The sequence below is a fragment of the Gopherus evgoodei genome, chromosome 11 (genome assembly GCF_007399415.2).
Source record: "Gopherus evgoodei ecotype Sinaloan lineage chromosome 11, rGopEvg1_v1.p, whole genome shotgun sequence".
In the NCBI taxonomy this organism is placed as follows: domain Eukaryota; kingdom Metazoa; phylum Chordata; order Testudines; family Testudinidae; genus Gopherus; species Gopherus evgoodei.
The window spans coordinates 46,885,087-46,905,188 of NC_044332.1; the positions used below are offsets into that span (position 1 = coordinate 46,885,087).

At 39.2% G+C, this 20,102-nt stretch overlaps 1 protein-coding gene across 3 annotated transcripts in view; it reads left to right on the forward strand.

Moving 5' to 3' along the window:
* FAP (fibroblast activation protein alpha) overlaps positions 1–6,036 on the forward strand; it is a 54,570-nt gene extending 48,534 nt beyond the window's left edge. For all 3 annotated transcript variants that reach the window (XM_030580451.1, XM_030580452.1, XM_030580453.1), the window contains 5 exons: positions 669–768; positions 3,088–3,152; positions 4,075–4,147; positions 4,423–4,496; positions 5,685–6,036. In XM_030580451.1, the coding sequence (XP_030436311.1) occupies positions 669–768; positions 3,088–3,152; positions 4,075–4,147; positions 4,423–4,496; positions 5,685–5,786 (414 nt within the window). In that variant the 3' untranslated portion in view covers positions 5,787–6,036. The remainder of the gene's footprint in view (positions 1–668; positions 769–3,087; positions 3,153–4,074; positions 4,148–4,422; positions 4,497–5,684) is intronic.
* The last annotated feature ends 14,066 nt before the right edge of the window (positions 6,037–20,102 follow it).

The window sequence follows — 20,102 nt, forward strand, 5'->3', positions numbered from 1 at the left end:
TTCCAATGTTTTTCTATTTATAAATGTTGATTTTTTCAGCTGAAATTTTTTGCTTTTCAGATAGAAATTTTTGGCTTGGAATTTTTTGCTGAAAAGTCTAACTTTGCCATAGGAAATTTTGACTAAAATGATTTTTTTTTCCATTTCTGTCAAAATTTTCTGCTAGGAAAAAAAAGTTCCAGCCAGCTCTACTGGGCAGCTCTGCAGCACATGGACATTCTTAAGGCATTTAGCAAAAGCCTGACCTTTCCGTGGGGTATTGTAGTCTACTTTAAAGCCAACATCCATATCTTTCCACAACTTGTTGTCCCCGGCCTCACATATCGGGCTGATTCAATATAAAAAAAATTAGCAGAAAATTCCATTTTTGGCTAGGTAATTCAGTAGGTGAGGAATACTGGGATTTGTCCTGAACCAGGGTCCCCGATGAAGCAGTAACATAGATGGTAGGAAGAGATTAAGTGATTAGATAGAATTGTCTTGTCCTTTTGTTCCTCACAAGGAGTCAGCCAGACTCAGTTTCTGCTGAAGGTAAAACCTCTAGTTGCTTTGCCCCATGCTATTAAAGCAAATGTTTCCTCTGAATGTAATGTTTTGTTACTTGGATTCTCAGAGAACAAAGAAATAGCTACCTGCACAGCATTAACCTGCCTGTGATTTCTCTCCAGTCCTATGGTGGATATGTAACTTCTCTGGCACTTGGATCTGGCAGTGGAGTATTTAAATGTGGAATGGCAGTGGCTCCTGTCTCCAGCTGGGAATATTACGGTATAGAAACATTTAATAAACACTGACTCAGAAAGCATGATGTTATTGCAAGAGCTCAACAACTTGAAACCTTAAAGAAAAGAAATTGTCATCACCAAAATAAAATTCTTCAAAGCTTGTATTTAATCCTTTCTCTGCTGCCAAGAGCTGCACCCAGCCTTTTGGAATAAATACTGTGTCTGGCAGAAGGTTTGCTAATCTCATTTGTGAATCCGTGAAGCCCACTATGCATTCCATATGCATTCAGTGATGTGCTGGATGGGGCTTCCTGGAACTTCTTGTAAAGTCTGCCACTGAACTGAGGGGACAACTTTGAGGTGATTTCTCTGCCTTTGAGAGAGTCACCACTCTCTAGAAATCCCTTCTAGAAATCACTTATCCTTGAGCTCATAAAAATATTTCTGAAGGACAATTTTTTGCCTTTGAGATGGAAAGTTTGTACCAGATCTCCAGTATTTTCAAACATTTTTCCTAGCAAGACTTCCCATGAAGATCCTCAACCACTGCCCCCATTTCTTGGCACACAAGTTGAATGCCACGTTGCATTAATCACAGAATATCAGAATTGGAAGGAACCTCAAAGGTCATCTAGTCCAACCCCCTGCTCAAAGCAGGACCACTACCCAGACAGATTTTTGCCCCAGATCCCTAAATGACCCCCTCAAAGATTGAGTTCACCACCCTGGATTTAGCAGGCCAATGCTCAAACAGCTGAGCTATCCCTCCCTCTGTCTGTTGTGTTCTCATTTACTTAAAGCATCCTTGACATCATGCTGATCCTGTACAGGGGTCTTACATGTAACTACATTCACTGTGAATGTAATGCCTCTTGTTGGGAGGGTAAGGTATCAGCCACCATTATGCAAGCACTCTTGCTCAAAAAATTGCCTGTGACATCACAGCTTGATCCATTATTGCCCAATATGTTCCCCCTCCCCTTTCTGGAGAAAGTTATTGAAAAAGTGGTGTTGCAGCACTGCAGTTGTATTGTGATTCCACAGATTTCCATGAGCCCCCCAAGATTAGCTACAAACGTATATGTGGCACACAGATGGCACTGCCCTAGGACATTGATTGTTTGTTTCTCCCTAGACACAGTTAGATATGTGTACTGATTGTATTAGATCTGTCAGCAGTCTCTGATAATACTGACCATAAATTATCATTGACTATCCTGTGGGCCTTTGCAGAGGCAGATGGAATGGCTGCATAATAATTTCTAGCCTTTCTTCCCAAAAGGGTAGTCACTGAGTAATTGTTCTTCCCTCCTACCTGGACTGAGCTTCAGCAACTTTTATTTAATGATGGTTCTGCCACTGGGAAACATGGGACCCTGCTCCAGTGAGAGAAATGAGGCTGTAAATTGTATCCTTTCTCCAAAACCTTGTGCCATTCATAGCTAGTCATAATGCTACCATCTTCCAGCTCACGGATTCTCATTCTCCTGAACTGTGAGGTGCACATTACAGTAGGAACTCCATAGCATTTCACTAAACAGCCTGGCAGCCATGGAAGAGCATTTGTAAAGGTGTCCTGAGTGGGCCCTTAAGCAGTAAGGTGCCCCAGCTGAAAGTCTCAGATGCAGAGATGTTTGCTCTCACCCATGTCCCTATGTCAGTCAAAGACTAAGAAAACAAAGAAACCACAGCATCTGGTGTCAGTAAAAAATGGACAAAGACCTGAATATCCTGTGCACAGGGTTTTATACTGCTGCCTATGTCTCCCATTCTCCCACAGTGTCTGCATACACATTGAACAGGAAGAGTCACCAGGATGAAATCCTAAGGGACTCTTCCTTGCTTCTGAGTATAAAGTAATGTGTTGGTTACAATAAAGCTCTTGATAGTCCTCTTGTGTGTCCCCTTGTGGCAGTAGATACGTGCTGGGTTACTCTAGCTATTGGGTTCCTGGAATTTATCCTACTAGCTAAAGCAATCTCAGCCTTTGTCTATGGGACTGGGTGTTCCAGGTAGACTGCCAAAGCTTACGTTTGATAGCTCTCAGGTCATGGTACACAACTTACCTGTTTGCTCAGCCCTTTTGTTAGGTCACTCTGGGTTGGGTATTTCTGCAGGGGCAGATAAAGTGGCAGTATATTCATCAATTCATCTTCATCAGTGATTTTTGTATGTAGCTGGTTTTAGTGTAGCGTGAGGCAGCCAGGAACTACAGTGATGGATGCCACAGAACTAGTCTAAAACAAGTAACACACTTAGGCTGTATTAATGGAACAGTGTGTAGTTTAAACACATACTCATTGTATTCAACCATTAGATGTGAATATATTTTGTCTACAGCTCTTTTTTTTTTATATAATAGCATCCATCTACACAGAGCGATTTATGGGTCTTCCGACTGAGTCAGATAATCTCAAACACTACAAAGTAAGAATTCTCTTCATTGCATTTGTTTTCCTCAAACTTAGAATCACATTAGCAGGGAGGAAGGGAGTAGTGGGGAAGAGAAATCATCTTCTAGCCCTTGTAGTATCAGCCCTATAGCAGTGAGAGCTACTAGCATGGAATTCACCTGCCTATAGTTTACTCTTTTTTCCTATATTTAATAGTCTTAAATATTCTATGTTTAAGGGTCCTTGTTGTTCCATTGGAACAGACAGGGTCAGTTCAGATAATGCTGCTTACCTTCAGCATCGGGGGCGGGGCCCCCACCAGTTATAGGTTTAAATTATTATGATTACTGGTCGTTGTTGGGACTACTTGGTGTGGAACGCAAGCTGCTTTGTGAAGACTGTGGTGAAATGGCACGAACCCCCTAGGTAATCAGATTATCACCCCTAAATGGGGGCACATTGCTGGTTCCTAAAGGTTTAACAGGAAATTTCCATCCTTTATTCATTCCCCTGATTCCCTCCACAAACATACACACCAGAACACAGTTAGGGCCTGGTCCAAATCCCACTGAAGTCAGTGAAAAGGCTCTTACTGACTTAACTAGGCTTTGGGTTAGGCCCTTAATGCTCATTTCCAAACCCCATCCAAATGGCAGAAACTCCTCATCCCAAACTCCTCTGGCAGAGCATTTTGGTGTAAGAGGAATGGCATTGTGGCCAGTGGGAGGGATAGGGAGGGGGCTTGAGATTTGTGTCAACTAGCCCTGGGAAAAGCCTAGAGAATATATCTGGCTTTCATTCCAAGCCCAGAGAGTAATAAATAATCACTACTCTCTTTATAGTGCCAGTTTATATGATGATTCAGTTAGTTTTATACTATGCAATGAAAGCCTTTTACCTACGTGACTAAGTGGTCTAAATTGCAGCTGCTGAAGTGTTCATTTTTCCCTGAACAGAATTCAACTGTGATGGCGAGAGCAGAGAATTTCCGAAACGTGGAATATCTTCTCATCCATGGAACAGCAGATGGTGAGGTTTACCAAAGGCAGTTCAAATACAGAGAGACAACCTCTTTGTTTGAGAAACGTTAAGCATCTTTCTTTGACTTTGATTAGAGTCAGTACTTAGATGTTTGGTCCATTTCCATAGGGTATATAAAGATTTGCTTACTCATTGTTAGTAATGTCAACTGTATCACTCGATAATCGATGGACTGAACTTAATGCACTGTAGCTTTAAGCTGTCTGGTATTTACCAGATTTTAATAACTCACTCTTCCGTTTTTGTTCTGTTCCCTTTTCCAGATAACGTACATTTCCAGAACTCAGCACAGATCTCTAAAGCTTTGGTTAACGCACAGGTGGATTTCCAGGCAATGGTAGATAACAACAGACTATTTTTCTTTTAAGCATTGGCTTATAATTCCTCTTACATCTGGGGACATTTTTAAGACACTCACTTTAGCCCAGTGAATCCCATAGTGTAGCTTGTGGTCTGGGGAACACAGATAATGTACATTTCCAGAACTCAGGCATCTAGATAGTAGGTCCACAGGGAGAAGAGAACAAGTTATCAGGGAGGCCTATGCAGGGCAGCAGGGGCAGAGAGAACAGAACAGACAGGAGGGTGGAAGGGATGAAAGAAGAGCAAAAGGGAGGCCAAATGGACAAAACATTTATTGCATCCATGCCAAGCTTTGCTTCTTCTATACCCTTCAGTCCTGGGCTACTGAAAAATACACCAGCCTTGTCCCTGTCCTACCTCTGTCCATGAGCTCCCACACACATGAGTACACCAGAAACCGCCATGGCACTTGGGTTTGTGGCACTCCATAAACATATGGACCATTGTGTGGACTTCAGATATCCTGCATTCCCCACCAATACAGAAAAAAAATTGCTGGTTCTGCTGTATTTGCAGAGAAGAGAAGGACCTGGCCTTAAAAAAACAATACTTTGGATTTCGGAGTGTCTTTATGACACCTGGATGGAAATAACTTAAGGCAAGTTGTCCAATTAAAAATAAGTGAAAAGAATTGCTGCTGTTCCAAGGTATAACTTAATCCCCCTAAGTCACTGTTCTCAGGATGCTGTATATAATGCTTATGGCACTGATATAATGCTGAATGATTTGGACAGAACTCCACAATTTTTAGGCAAGGGCTGTTTGGTGAGAGTAAAACATTGCTAGCCAATGTTTTCTTAACAATCCTACTGCTAAGAACATGCAATACATGCCAAGGACTCTTGTCCCTGAGGGCCTCTTGAAGTGTTTTTGCTCTGGCTTGATGCCACTAACTCACCAGACAGCCACTCGGACTGACAAATCACAGATTATTTAGAAACTTTGTTCAATGAGAATATGAATATAATGAAAACTGATCAAAAATAATGAACACGAAAAGAACAAAAATCTACCAAGTCACTGCCCATTTGCCTTTGTGAGGCACCTTGCAACCTTAATGGGGTTATAATAATAATTAATAAAGATCAAGCTTCTGGATTGTTTAATTACTGTAGGATGGAGAAATCAAGTGTGCTTTGTTGGGTTTTTTCTTCTTTTTCAGTGGTACACTGATCAGGACCACGGAATTCCAGGCCTTTCAAGTAAACATCTTTACACCCATATGACCCACTTCCTCAAACAATGTTTTTCCCTGTCAGAGTAACAAAGGTATTCTCAGCACAATGAAGCATCTTATACATGACTGAGAGCTAGACGTGCCTTGATGTAATGCAGTTGTAACTGTGCACTGATTAAGTATATTCTGCAGGCGGATTAATAGTTAAAGATTAAGATACTTTTAATTTGGAGTTTACATCTGTTACTGATGTTGTATAATAGCAGATAATGTACCACTACAGGTTTGGGCACATTTAACGCCGGCTTGTTAGAAAAAAATAAAACCAGAATTTAAAGTGCTATGTTTGATTATTGTTATCTGGCATAAAACTCATGTTCTGGGTTCTTGTTCATGTTCCAGAGATAGATGCTCATTTGGGAAGAAGACGTAAAGCCGATTGAATATGCTTGCTTAGTTACATTAATAACAGTTGAGAGAGCAATGTGATTTGCTAATTAATGTCCCAACCACAGTAACCGGGGCAAAACCTAGTGCTGGGTGTACCACACCAAGTTTGGAATTGAAGTTTGTATAATCATCCTGAAGCTTAGATGCTTGTCCAAAATTTAGTCAGTGCTGGTGGCTTTGAAATCCTGAGTTCCAAAGAAGAGTCTTTTCCTGAGATTTCCACTGCTTCCTAGCATGAGTGAGGTCAGTAGCTTGGTGTTTCTGGTTTTCATGTGGGCTGATATGAAAGCATTCACAGAGGCTTGGGTTTTGTTTTTTGTTTTTTGTTTACCAAACCTTTTGAAACTCAAACCAAGTTTCAGTTTGGGTTCATTTTGAGGTGTTCAAGAAGTAGGCTCCACACAGTTATTTTATCCCAACAGTTTCCATTCTTATACAGAACTTGCTAGCCACATTATGTGTATCCAGTGACCAAATTCATAGTAGAGGCATCATTTTCATGAAGTTTCAATAGGCATGTCCTTGCTGGGACCCCCATTTTACAGGTGGGGAACTGAGGCACAGAGTTCCCAGGGTCACACAGGAAGTCCATGGTGGAGTAAGGAATTGAATCTGGGTGTCCTATGTCCCAGAATAGTGCCCCAGCCACAGGGCCATTCTTCCTCTCTGCTAGCCAGTTAGCCTCCCTCAAATTTCTAACTGTAATAGCACCACTGAACTGAATCTCTAATACCATTCAGTCAAAAATGAGAAGAATCATTCAGTTTTTTCTCACTTTGTTTTCAATTAATGTTAATTCACTTAAAACAGATTTTTCAAAAGATATCCCAATGATACTTGGGCCCTGATTCACCACTGCATGACTCCAGTTTAACACTCGTGCAACTTCACTGAAATCAGTGTAACTGAAGGTGCACTGTGGTGACCATAAAAGTTTTGGGCCCTGCTTCGCTCTCAATGTTTGGGGGGATGCTGCTTGGGAAGAGTCCTTTTACAGGGTGCAGACTTGGGAAGTGTCACCTCACCCTTTCAAAAGAGACCTAGTCAAGTTCTAGAGGATGTTCAGAAATCAACTAAATAAAGATATGAAAAATGGAATCTGTGAGGAAAAGTGAAGTGAACTTGGCAAAGGGAAGCTAGAAGGATAACATAACTATCTACAGATACACAAAATGATGTTATAAAGATGATACTCATTGCTAGTCCATGAGAACAGAATCTAGAATAATGAACAGAAGACAAAGAAGGAAAACTTTATGGTATTTATTTAGAAAACACCCTAAATTCACGTTTCCTGGCATGGACAAGGTCACTACCATGATATGCATTTAGTGGGTCTCTTTGTTATGAATTTTTACACAGCCTAGCCCAGTGGGTTTATTGTCTATCTTTGGGGACCCTCGGCACTTCCACAATGCAAATAAACAAACAACAACAATAAAAGGGAACTGGGCTTTGAAATCACTACCAGTGGGGACATTCGAGCCCTAGACTAAGCATTCATCAATTGGGGATGATATGAGAATTAAATCAAACCTGCCATTATGCAGGGAAATGGACAAGTTGTTCTACTAGAGTAGAACCAGTGCAAACCAAATAATTCTATGATCGTACTTGCATAGGAGTTACCATACTGTATCAGACCCAGGGTCCATCTTATCCAGCTTCTTGTCTTTGACAGTAGCCAGCATACCATGCTTTAGAGGAAGGTGCAAGAAACCTTGAGATGGGCAGTTATGGACTAACCTGCCAATAGGGAAAGCTTTTGTCTAACCCTGTCTGCTAGTGCCTTAGATTTCTTTGTGGGAAAGCAAAGACCTTAATTTAACTAAAATGACAAAAATACAGGATTTGTCCAATGGAGTTAAAAGGTGGAAGCAAACTTCGGTATAACAACTCCCTTTGTTTTGTGGATGGCGATAACAAATCTGATTTTCCTCATATAAAAAGATTCTTCTGAGAAAGATAAATCTTTATGTAAATGTTGTTGCCAAGCTGTTTGTAATGGTTAAATTATACTTTGATGGGAACTCTCCAGAAAATATTCAGTTCAGTTAAGGTTTTTTTGGAAACACTCCAATTAAGTGACGTTAATGAGCTTTTTGTTGGTAATGTAATTAAAATTCAGCTGTTCTAATTGTAAAAAGGAAAAAATTATAGCTCTGAGAAAGTTAACAGTAAAATAAGCAAATATAACATGAAGCAGGGCTAATTAAATGGTGATTATATGGGCCTCTGTGAGTGTTCTACTGACAACAGTACTTTCAATAATGGGTAATTTCACAAAAGAGGAATATGAGTCAGTTGAATTTATTAGGACCTAATTCTCAACTCTCTTACAGTGGTGTAACTCCAGAGAAGCCACTGTAAAATGGGTATGACTGAGCAGACAATGAGTATTTAGGTGTCTAAGGATACAAATCGAAATGGGAGTTAGACACTTAGGTACTTTTAAGATTTAACATGCCACCTATCTGTAGCTTTAGGCATCTAAATACCTTTAAAAATCAGCCCCTACTATCTAATATTGGAAGTATAACCAATGAAATGATTCTGACCTAATGAGTCATTCATAAGCTGTGTAAGCATTCATAAGAAACGCTTGGAGGGATGGGCATACCTGAAGAGTTTAAAAGGGGTGTGTGTGTGTGTGTGTAGATAGATAGATGAAATAATGTTTAGAAGTGGATGAAGTTGCCTGGAAATCATTGTTAATCTGCTCTAATGCCTAGTAATTATCTGGGCAAATAGAGCAGGCATTGTTAAACTTGGCTTCTGGGGGTGAGGGAGAAAGTAGTGGGGATAGACATTACGGGGCGGGGGGAACTCGGGGTTCTGTTAGTTCTGCTTAATGTCCTTCTACATCAGCCATTATGCACTCGGTTCATTGTAAGGAAAAGCAGGACTACGTCTCCAGTACGGTGTGACAACTACAGAGCATTGCTGGAATAATTTCTACCCTGCAATCAGTAAGATGGGGCAGGTGAGTTAAGTAGTTAAGGGTGGGAGGTGATATCTTCAGCTGATGCCAGTATTGAAATCTCCTTGTAATCACAGATGCTCCATCCACATAGGCAGTCTGTGCTAACAGCAAGCAATAGGGTTCATATGCAATGCAGAAACTCCCATGTGTTCATTCCTTAGCAACTGACACAGTGCACATCAGAATCCCTGCAGCACTCTCCACTTTGTATTGCCATCCACCAAGTCTGGCACAGTCTCAGCATGTCTACTGACTGGGACAGTTAGACTGAGCTAGCACACTCCTCCCCTCACCCAGGGGTTCAGGCAGGCTACATGTAGCCCCTACCCCCAGTCAGGCTTTCAGCTCACCCCTGGGGTGGATAGCCTGCCTGTTTTGCTTCTCAGCCTTCTTTCAGGCTGCTTCCAAGAGATGGAACACTCTACTTCCTCTCCTCTGGGTCTCCTCCCAAGCTGGGCTCACCCAGCTCTATGGAAACAAACCATGCTCTCCCACAGCTGAGTTTTATTTCTAATTAGTACTGGCCATTCTCCAGGTGCAAGCAGGCAGGTTAACTGATCTCTCAAGCCTGTATTATCCCTTTCCCATGTGTGAGGTGAACACCCTATTCATACCTGGGATTTAGTCTCAAACATGACATTTTAACTCTCTAACACAATTTACCACAGCAAACAGCTAAACTTTGGCTTTAAATAACTCTAAGGGTATGTCTACACTTGGAGTTGGGAGTGTGCGTCCCAGTCAAGGAGACATGCCTGTGCTAGCTCCAATCAAGCTATCATGCTAAAAATGGAGTGTAGCTGTGGCAGCGGGAGTGACTAGCCACCCTGAATATGGTCCCATTGAAGATGGTAAATACCTAGCCAGGGTGGTTAGCCCCTACTGCTGGTTGCAACACCTCAGCTTCACTCTGTGAATCAGCGGCATTTCGGCGGCGACGCTTCTGGATGACGCTGCTTCTTGGCAGCATTTTGGCGGATGCTTGTCCGCCGGACAGTATGTGGGCGTACATAGATGCCCCAGCGGACGCCATGGCACCCGCAGGCACCGTATTGGGGACCACTGATGTACAGCATCTACACGTGCACAGCAGTAGATCCTCTGGCCGCACTCCAACCCCATGCTCTCTCCTGCTCCCTGCCCGCCCACCCATTCCATGCTGTACAGGGTGCACGTGCCCCATGAACATCTCTCCCATATCCAGCCCCTCTTTCCCAGCCAAACTGGAACTACACCAGTTCTGCTGCACTGGATTGTCTGTGGCTGCAGAATAGGCCTGGAGAAAAACATGAATGAAAAGGCCAGGTGCACCTCCAGCCAGGCCTCCAGGCCATAGTTCAAGCTCATAACAAATTGGATCAGAGATAAAGTCAAATTCACATCACATTCAGTATTTTTCAGTTTATCAGTCAGCTCCCAATTACAGGGCACAGCTGTTTAATACATTTTACAGAGCCATTTAAATGCTTTGGATTTAATCTGAATAATTTATCATATTTGCTAACGGTATTGGTATTACTTTCAATTACATTCATTGTCTTCACAAAATCTAGCATAGCTGGTACACAGTGGGCCAACTCCTCTGCCTGCATAAATTGCTGCACCTCCATTGATTTGTGGCGCGTTGCATAGGTGTGATTACTCACTGACAGCCAACCCCAGCCTTGATGCATCCATGGCATGGAGCCTAGCTGGAGCTGCACAATTTAGCCAGGTTCTGGGGCACTAGAGTCTTTTATGTAGCCTGAGGGGGAGAAATCCTCCTTCACTGAAAGCCATCACTGCTTTGTGAGGTATAGTCAAGTCTGGGGAATGATGAAGCAGGTTATGAGCATATGCTGTGCCTCTCTGAAACCCACAGTGGGACTTCAGATCCCCTCTGACTGACAGGCAGTGGTGGGACCCTTAACGAGTCACATAGCTCAAACAGTATAGTCCTGGCTGACAAGTCATTGGACAGATGAACACCTCCAGGGTAATTGTCATGAAGAGAGGGGAAATGTCTACAACCCATTCCCCCAAGATACAACCGCCACCAATATGCAAGTATTGTGTATTTAGTAACAAAAATGGTAGAAAAACAGTAATAAAAAACGTTCACTGGAATGTGCTGACTTGGTTGAAAAACAAAATTTAGGAAAAAAAAAGTTTGTTTTTCATAAAAAATCAAATTGTGATGAGGAACTTCCTTGAAAGTACAAAATTCAAAAAATTTCAGCCACCTCTAATAAATACACTGGACACGTATTTGATACGTTTCTGTAATTCTGTTTAGCATACAGTTCAGTCATTGCATACAGTTGCACTCACAAATATACAGCAATAACTAAAAGCACATATGTGGTTTGCTTCTTTCCTGTAAAGATTTTATATTGTTTATCATTCAAAACATATTTGTAATTTGATGATCACAGCTAGATTGTGCTCAACTAAATAATCTATGTAGCAAGTTGCCTGCCCAGGTGCATTCAGCTGCTCTGCTTCATATTTCATACTCATTTGAAACGAGTATACTGTAAATAGAAAACTTTATTTTTACACTAGACAATAGGACTAAACAAACAAGAAGAAAAGAACTGACAGGATTCTGGGGAAAATGATATTGTATTCTCTTCTACAGAGCTGATTTAGGAAGGCTGTGTATCTTTCAATTAAAAATAAATAAAACTCAGCATGCAGTAATGTAATGTTAATAGCAATCCATTGCAACAGGACTATCTGTATACCATACTGGGCAAGAAACTGATAAAAGGCCAACTGAACACCATCTGCTGTCCTGCCTGGGAACTGCAGAACTGCTGTCTGATGTGTTCTCACAGAAGGGTAGGAAAGTTCACCAACATGATGGAGAGACACAGCACTTTGCAATATTGAAGGATTAGACCCCCTTTCCTATTTAAAGTCTGATTTTGCCCCCCATACCTAACAATCTTAAAATCTTAGTCCAGAGTAAATGTTTTAAAAATTTGGGTCAAGGTAGGCAAGGCACTTTAGTGGTATTAAGGTTCCCTAAAATGAATGGATTTGGTTTTGCAAGTTGTGTGAATGCTTAAGGATTGGTGCCTTGGATTAGTTTGGGGTGTTTGTGCAGTGAGGTTGTGTTGGATGAGGAATTATACAGATATTGACATACCTTTCAGACAAAAGTTTGAAAAGCCAAAGTATGTGTGATATATGTGCACTATTTGGATCCATGTGTTAATATATGTAAGCACACAATCCCAATCCGTACATTGAATCAGGATTGTGAGAGCGAGAATAGAAAGATAAGGGGGAGAGAAATGAGAAAGAGAGAAGGGAGAGAGTAAAAAGGAGATTGATGATGAGGGAGAGTGATGGAAGAAATGAATGAGGAGGGAGAATGAATTGATACAGTAAAGAGGAAGAGTGAATGAAAAGTGGAGGAATGTAGGGAATGGTAGTGGGAGAGGTTGTGCACTTAAGTTTTAAACTTCAGTGCAGGCAGTAATTTGTCCTTCACATAGAAAAAACTTAACGGGAACATTAGTATCAGTACATGGATCCTGTGAGTGGAACAATGCAATAACTTCACAATGTTAGAAATTAAAATATACCATGTGGCCAGTGTAAGGTGGCATGATATGATGAGATCTGCTGTTCTCTAGTACAGTAATACAGTACTAGTTACATAGGTATCTATGGGGGGAGTTGGTGAACATACATTACAATTTGTATTTGCTGTTATATTACATATATGCTTCTAGACTTATAAGGCTAGATTCTGGTTTATATTCTGACTTCTTTTGTGCTGCTCAGGCAGTATGTGTGGCTGGAATCTGGCCAGTCAGTCAGCAAATAATTCTTCTAATGAAGGAGAACTCTGCTGATGTGAGGGGTTAGGTGGGGCGAGAGAGGATGTAATTTTAGGGACCATACTCCAGTATCATAAGTTAGCCCCTACAATGCTCTAGTTCATGCTGGGGCCACTGCTGGGGCCACAGGTTCAGTGAGCTGTAAGTGGCATCCTAGTGGTCCCGTCCCTCTACCGAGCAGAACTTTAAGCTCAGGGGAGTGTTTAGCCCTTTATTTCTAACATCTTATCTGGACCAGCTGATCGCTTACAAATGTAATAAGCACTTTCAGTTGTACGTACATTATTATAATTTGTACTTACAGGTTTAACAGGTAGGTCCAGATCCAGATTGTGCCCACCCATGAAAAAACCCACAGGAGGAAGTCTCCATTGGGATCCCCTCTTGGAGACCCCAGACTGTTGTTTCATAAAAGAGTATGAAGGACCCATCCCCCAACACCAGCAGATCCTTAGGAATCCATTCAGATCCCAGGGCCTCAAGGCCAGCTGTGGCTATTGGTGCCCTTCCCTCCTGCCTCCTTGGCAATCTGCTTCACCAGAGCTGGGCTACTGACCCTGTCACGGATGCCCCAAGGACTCACTCTGAAGGGCAACTCTACATGATATAATACAGCCTGGGCCTGTATTATCCTCTTAAACTCATTTCCAGGGCACCGGGCTATATAAACAGATCTAGGGGGCATGATGTAGATCTCAGTTATGCAACAAGTGTTTGGCATACAGATCACACGTGCCATATATTCTCATATGTAGGAATTTACAAAATTGATACATTGCACCTGGAGATAATTTGAATTGAAACCAAACGTTTCTATTACATTCAATCTGTCTGGTTTAGGGGTTTGTACTGGTGCCCATTGCAGTCGTATCTCAGCTTTTCTTGGTTAATTATATCAGCACAGCAAGGTCTCTGGTGGACTTTATGGTGTCTTCCCTTTCTCTGATTGTGGAGGACTTTGTGTGAGGTTCATGTTTCTTATTATTATTATTATTAATGTTTTATTATGTTAAACCTATAAAAGTGATGGGTGAAGTCCTCGCCCCACTGAAATCAATGGGAGTTTTGCCATTGACTTGAATGGAGCCAGGACTTCACTCATCAATTTTAAATTAAATGTCAGATAGGCAAACATGAATTTGAAGGACATGTTGCATTGATTCTTAGCACCTTTATTTAATTGTGTATAGCCCTAATGTCCTCCTGACTGATATTTACTTCTTTTGACATTGACACCTCATTCCTTTTGCGTCTCCATTAAGGACCCATCTCAGCACTGATGTCATATGGTAAGCAGAATCAATATGTGTAATTGCTTGTAAAAATTGTCAAATGTAAAGTAAAGAATGGCAAATATGATTTTTTTAAGTTGAATAAGGAAACTGTCAGCAATGATGCACTCTCATAATGCTTACTCGAGATGAACAGTATATATAAGGCTGAGCCACAGAGGCAGCTAGGCAGATCTCAGGATCCTGAAGGCTTCCCAAAGTTCTGGAAGAGTAGCTACTCTTTCCCCAATCGCTGTGCAACACTTCAAAGTATCAGAAGGTAAGATTCATGCTAGCTACCTATAAGATTTGTTCAATGGGCTGAGTGCAATTGTTCTGTCCAAGGTTTGTAAAGCAAATACAGGATCTCTCAACATGGTGCTTTTAAAGTTTTTATTGTATTATGTATTTATTATTATTATTATTATTATTTATCTTTTATATTTGGAATGAATAAGTAGTGTATATAGTTAAATTTTAATCAGTTTTAGTTTATTTAATGGAAGGCAACTAATTTTAAGAGAGAATGATCCAAAGATGCAAAATCAACTTCTAAGGCTGACAGAAATGATAGAAAGGAGGATGATTAAACATGGAATCGTGGAAAAAATGCATTATAGTAAGAATTTAAATGTTAGACACTTATACATAAATATTGATTTTTGTTGTTTGTCTTACACTCCCATTTTCAAATACAACTTACTAGACATGTGTCCTTCACAGATACTGAACCATTTTGACTTTAAAAATCGTCATCCCTTCTAGAAACATCCTAAAAGTCCTATAGAAATCAATAGGGATGAAAGTAGCAGGGAGGTAGAGAAATTAAATAGGTTTCTAGGAACATTACTTGAAAATATCTCAAGGCAGATTTGTCGCTCCGTTACAACAGTTTTACACTGGTCTAACTCCATTGAAAGTATGTGGTTTTCATTTATTTTATGTATATTACACCATAAAATGCCATATGGGAAAATTAAATATCATTTAATAGAAAAGTATAATCTTCCTGTTGGTTATTTTGAACCAGCCTACAGAGTTTAATACAGAATTATATCCCAGTTGTGGAATACTGTAGGATGGTGCAAAAAACTTCTAGAAAGGTATCAGTTACATTCTATAGAACTTTTCCATAAATGCATTTTACAGTGTAGTAAATTACATGTACATTAAAGAGATAGTAGATTCATAATTAATAACCTGTACTATCTGCAACAGTCTCATAGCTCCAGAAATCTATTCTTATGCACATTTTAATATTCAAATGAAAATATTTCTCATTATTCAACCATGATGTAATTCAACTGATTGTTGAATGAATTGGGCTTTTAGTAGGATTCTTTGTGAAAACTTTGTTGCAATATATACAAGTACAGCTTCCACATGGTACACTAAAGAAATCTGTAGTAAAATATGTTCAGAAGACTAGTGAAAGTCCAGGTTATCAAGAAAAAATATTCCTCTGTAATTCCAAATGCAAAGTAAATGCTATATGAGTCAATAACTGTTTTCAGCATTAAACATTTTGATCAAGATTTGATAAATACATATTATTGACAGTCTCTCTGGTGGCTGGGATCCTGGTTAAGAACATCCATTCAGCTGATTTAATTTTTATGTGTCTCACTCTAACAACTTCAGTTTAGCTAATACATTTTGAAATTGCAGGAAAGGAAGGATTTGAACTGTACTTTCTAATTTCTAACTGAAGAGGAATTAGAAAGGAATTCATTAGCCAACTAAAAAAAACCAGATAATTTTCTATTTGAAATTTATTTCAGTTTGACTGGAACTTTGATGCTTGAGACCCCAAGTTTTTGTAGCTGTTTCTACAAAAAATCTAAACCTCTCAAACAGATTCAAGAGCCAGTTTCCACTTGCTATGGAAATAGTTTTATCTGGATTTCCATAAATAATTATAGGTAATAAATCTGTACAAATAATCTTTTGTTAATAATTCCTCTTTCACTATGGGACACACTTTTGTGTTTTGTAGAATGAAGTAGGAATAATATAAGAACACATTTCTAGTTACTACTTTTGTCTTTGACTTATAGAAAATGAATAACTATTACTGACCATGATTACCAATGCTAAGTATTGAAGAATAAATGTACAAAAATGCATCTTAAATTTTAAGATAAAACATTTGACAAATATTTAATGAAAGTGCAGCAGTTTTCAAAATATCTGGCTGGCTAAAAGGCAGGTCCCTCTAACTTCAAGATTTTCAAATCTTGCAAATACTTTAGTAATATCTTCTTTTTTTATTAATCTCACCAAATGCTACTTGCTGATACAACCTAAGGTCTTGATTCTGGAAAACATACTTATTTAGAAAGAACTCAAGCACTTACTTAAATTTAAACATATGCCAAAATCATATCAAAGTAAATGGGAGTGCTCTCATACATAACATTAAGCACTTTGTATAAATTTTGCAGGATTACTTAAGGTCTTGCAGAGCTTAAGGATCTGTCCCAAAAACCCACTGAAATCAATGAGAGTCTTTCCACAGATTTCAGTAGACTTTGATTCACGCTTTTTATATTTCTAAATTATTTACTGAAGATCAACTTTTTCTTATTGAAGATATTTAACATAAACAGTATTTAATAATCAAACTATTTCATGCCAAATAGTGTCTGTTCTAGAAACTTTTGACTGAGAAATAAGTGCGAATAGATATCAGGATTTCTCCTGTAGTCTTTAAACACGTGAAATGTGAAACTGATGTATTCTTTAGGATCAACATTGGATGTCAGTGTTGTACCACTGAAGTACAACTCCAAGTGGACAGAGTGTTAAATATTATAGCTGGATTTTAATAGTTTTAGGACCAATATGACACTTCTAGGTACAATATGTATGGTATGTTGAAATAGAGTAATCAAACCTTATGCTTTTGGGGCATAAACTAATCACTACAGAGGTAAGAAAGGAATCCCTCTTTATGTATACCATTCCATGATCAGCCAGCTGCAATTATGAAGGCACTTGCCTTTGGAGTATTTGGTATTGACCACTGCTAGAGATAGGATAATGGATTTCATGGCTTCAAAGGTCTGATCCAATATGGAAAATCATATATTCTTCAATTCATTTTTCTAGCTCTGACTAAAATGCCACTTAACTGTATTGCCAGCGACATTCCATTGAAAATAGGGCCTTACCTAGTCACAGCAGCACTAAAGGACTGCTGCCAGACATTCCAGCTCTGCTCAGGCAGAGCACACAAGTAGTTAATACCAGGGGGCAGATCCTCAGATGGTGTAAATTGTCATAGCTCCCTGAAAGTCATTTGAGGTGTGACAATTTGCACCAGCCGTAGATCTGCCCCTAGCTATTTAGAAATCCAGTTTGATGATTGTTTGGTTTCTATATCCTGCACTGAGTGTTCAGTACACACTTCGGTATGCAGACCTTCTACGTACTTCCCCTCTGGCATCATTGCTCTGCGTCTAAGTTATATGTATTTAGCTCTGGGGAAGAAAACCTTAATATGATGATCTGAATACTTATGTACAATAAACAATGAGCCTTATTCAGTGCTTACTGGTAAGTGGTTGCTATCCATCAGTTGCCTAGTACTTGGCTTATTATATTTTCCACTCACAGATTTTAGCCACGTTATTGGGCATTTGATGTCCACTGAGTCTTCTACTCTGTTACGTTTCATGTCCCGTTGTGTGTTATCTTATAATTCATGGAAGATACAAGTTGTCATGCTCAGTTATATCTGAAAACCTGCTCTGAAATGTGTCATAGCATAAACCTGAAACAAGGCTTCTGATCAGTTCTTACTTCAGGCCATGGTGCCAAAGTAATGCAGTACAGAGTGGGTCCATTTCTGCTGTGACTGACACTCTGTGCGGCTCACTGAATTGAAATAAACAATATCACTGGGATTTTATGGGGGTATAAATCAATGCAGAATTTAGCTTTAGATGTGTACAAGGGTCCCTTATTCTGAAATCAGGACCAATGGGGAGGATTACAAATAGTGTGGAAGGTTAAATTTGGGGGGGGGGGGTTATTGGCTTGCAGGGATTTAGTTAGCCCCTTAACATTTTATTTCAACTGGCTCAATTTTCCTATCTCCCTTTGTTTTTCAGACTGTAGTATAAACTTCTCTGGAACATTTGCATGGATGGGAGAGTGGCTCTTTCAGGCACACAACAGAGTATCAGTTCAAAAGCATGATGAAACATTTCCAGTGACATTCAATTTCTGTGAACTTATTACAATTTCAGTTTCTTTATAGTGAATTAACATTGTCATCCATGCTGATTTTAAAGCATGAATTAATGAAGATGAGCTAATTTTTGAGCTAAATATCTTGGTTTGTTTAATTTATTTTTAATAGCCAAAAGCATGAGTCCAAAATGTATATTAATTAATTTTATTAACCAATCATTTCATAAAGTTAAGAACTTATCCAAAGCAAGTAGTTTAAAATCTACTTGCTGCTTTATAATATTTTTGCTTCAATTTCATAGATGTTTTCATTACAAATCACTTTAGTCTATGACCCAGACCAGGCAAATATCTACTGCTGCTCGCTGATGTGCTAACTTGTGTGAGTGGCCTGATTGAAGTCAACAGGGTTATTTGCAGTAATAGGGGCTACGCCCAGCAGTAAGTATTTTCAGTATTGAGTAGAGTTGGTCAATATTATTTTGGTCAAATATTTTATTCTATTAAAAATTCAGTTTCAAGGCAGTCGAAACTGTTAATTTGAGTTGAATTTGGAGAATAGTCAAAATGTTTGACAGTTTCAAAATGAAATATTTTAACTTTTCATTCCAAAATGACATTTCATTCTAAATTTAGCTAGGTTTGTTTAAAATAATTAACGTTAAAAAGCACCAAAAAAATATAACAAAATTAAATGAAAAATTGAACAAAATGGTTCATTCAACCTTAATCATTTTTTTTCCAGTTCTGCCAGCAAACCAAAAAAGTCAATTATTTGTTCATCTCCAATATTGGGTTCGTAAGCTAAATCAAACTAATAATAGTACATTGAATAATGATACATACTAAAGAACAGATAGTAAACACCTTACTCACATTGGTGATTGCTCACTGAAGTATATAATTGAAGACAATGAGACTACAGTACTTGTGTGAGAGAAAGTGTTCATCAGTCTGAATAAGAGATTCACAATATAGTTCTGAACCACCAAAACATATATATATATATATACACACACAAACACACACACTGTGGGCCACACTGTGATACTCTTACTCACAATGAGTAATCTTACTCAAGAGACCACACAGGGAGTAAGATAGAGATCACAATCTAGTCCTTTATTATTAATTGTATATAATCAATGGAACTACCCACAGCAAAATGCATGACACCTAGCAGCATATCGGGATCAGCCCTTCATGGTTGAAGCAAGGTATAAACCTAATGATAGACTAAAATGGAAAACCGAAGACTGTACTAGTTATAGCATTGTATCAAAAGCACCATAAACACAACAGAATTTGATATACCTTCTGTATCAGAAATTTCTAACCATAAATGTATTTATTTTTTGTAAAAGTCACACTCTGAATTGAAATTTGCCTATTTTACCCAAGGAGCCAAATCCTACAGGTGTTCATTGCTTTAAATGATAAAAACAAAAACATATAAAACACAAGGATCTAGAAGTGAGGGGATGAAGAAAAAATGCTCAGTTAGAGCAAGAAGAGTGGCTGGATGTGACACTGCACACTGTGATGGGATTCTGCTTTTATTTCTTTAGTCAATAAATTCAGAAAATTAAAAGCCACCCGGTGTTATAGTATGAAAATTGCAATATATTGAAACTATGTAGGATTTTCATTCTCCACTCATATACATGGA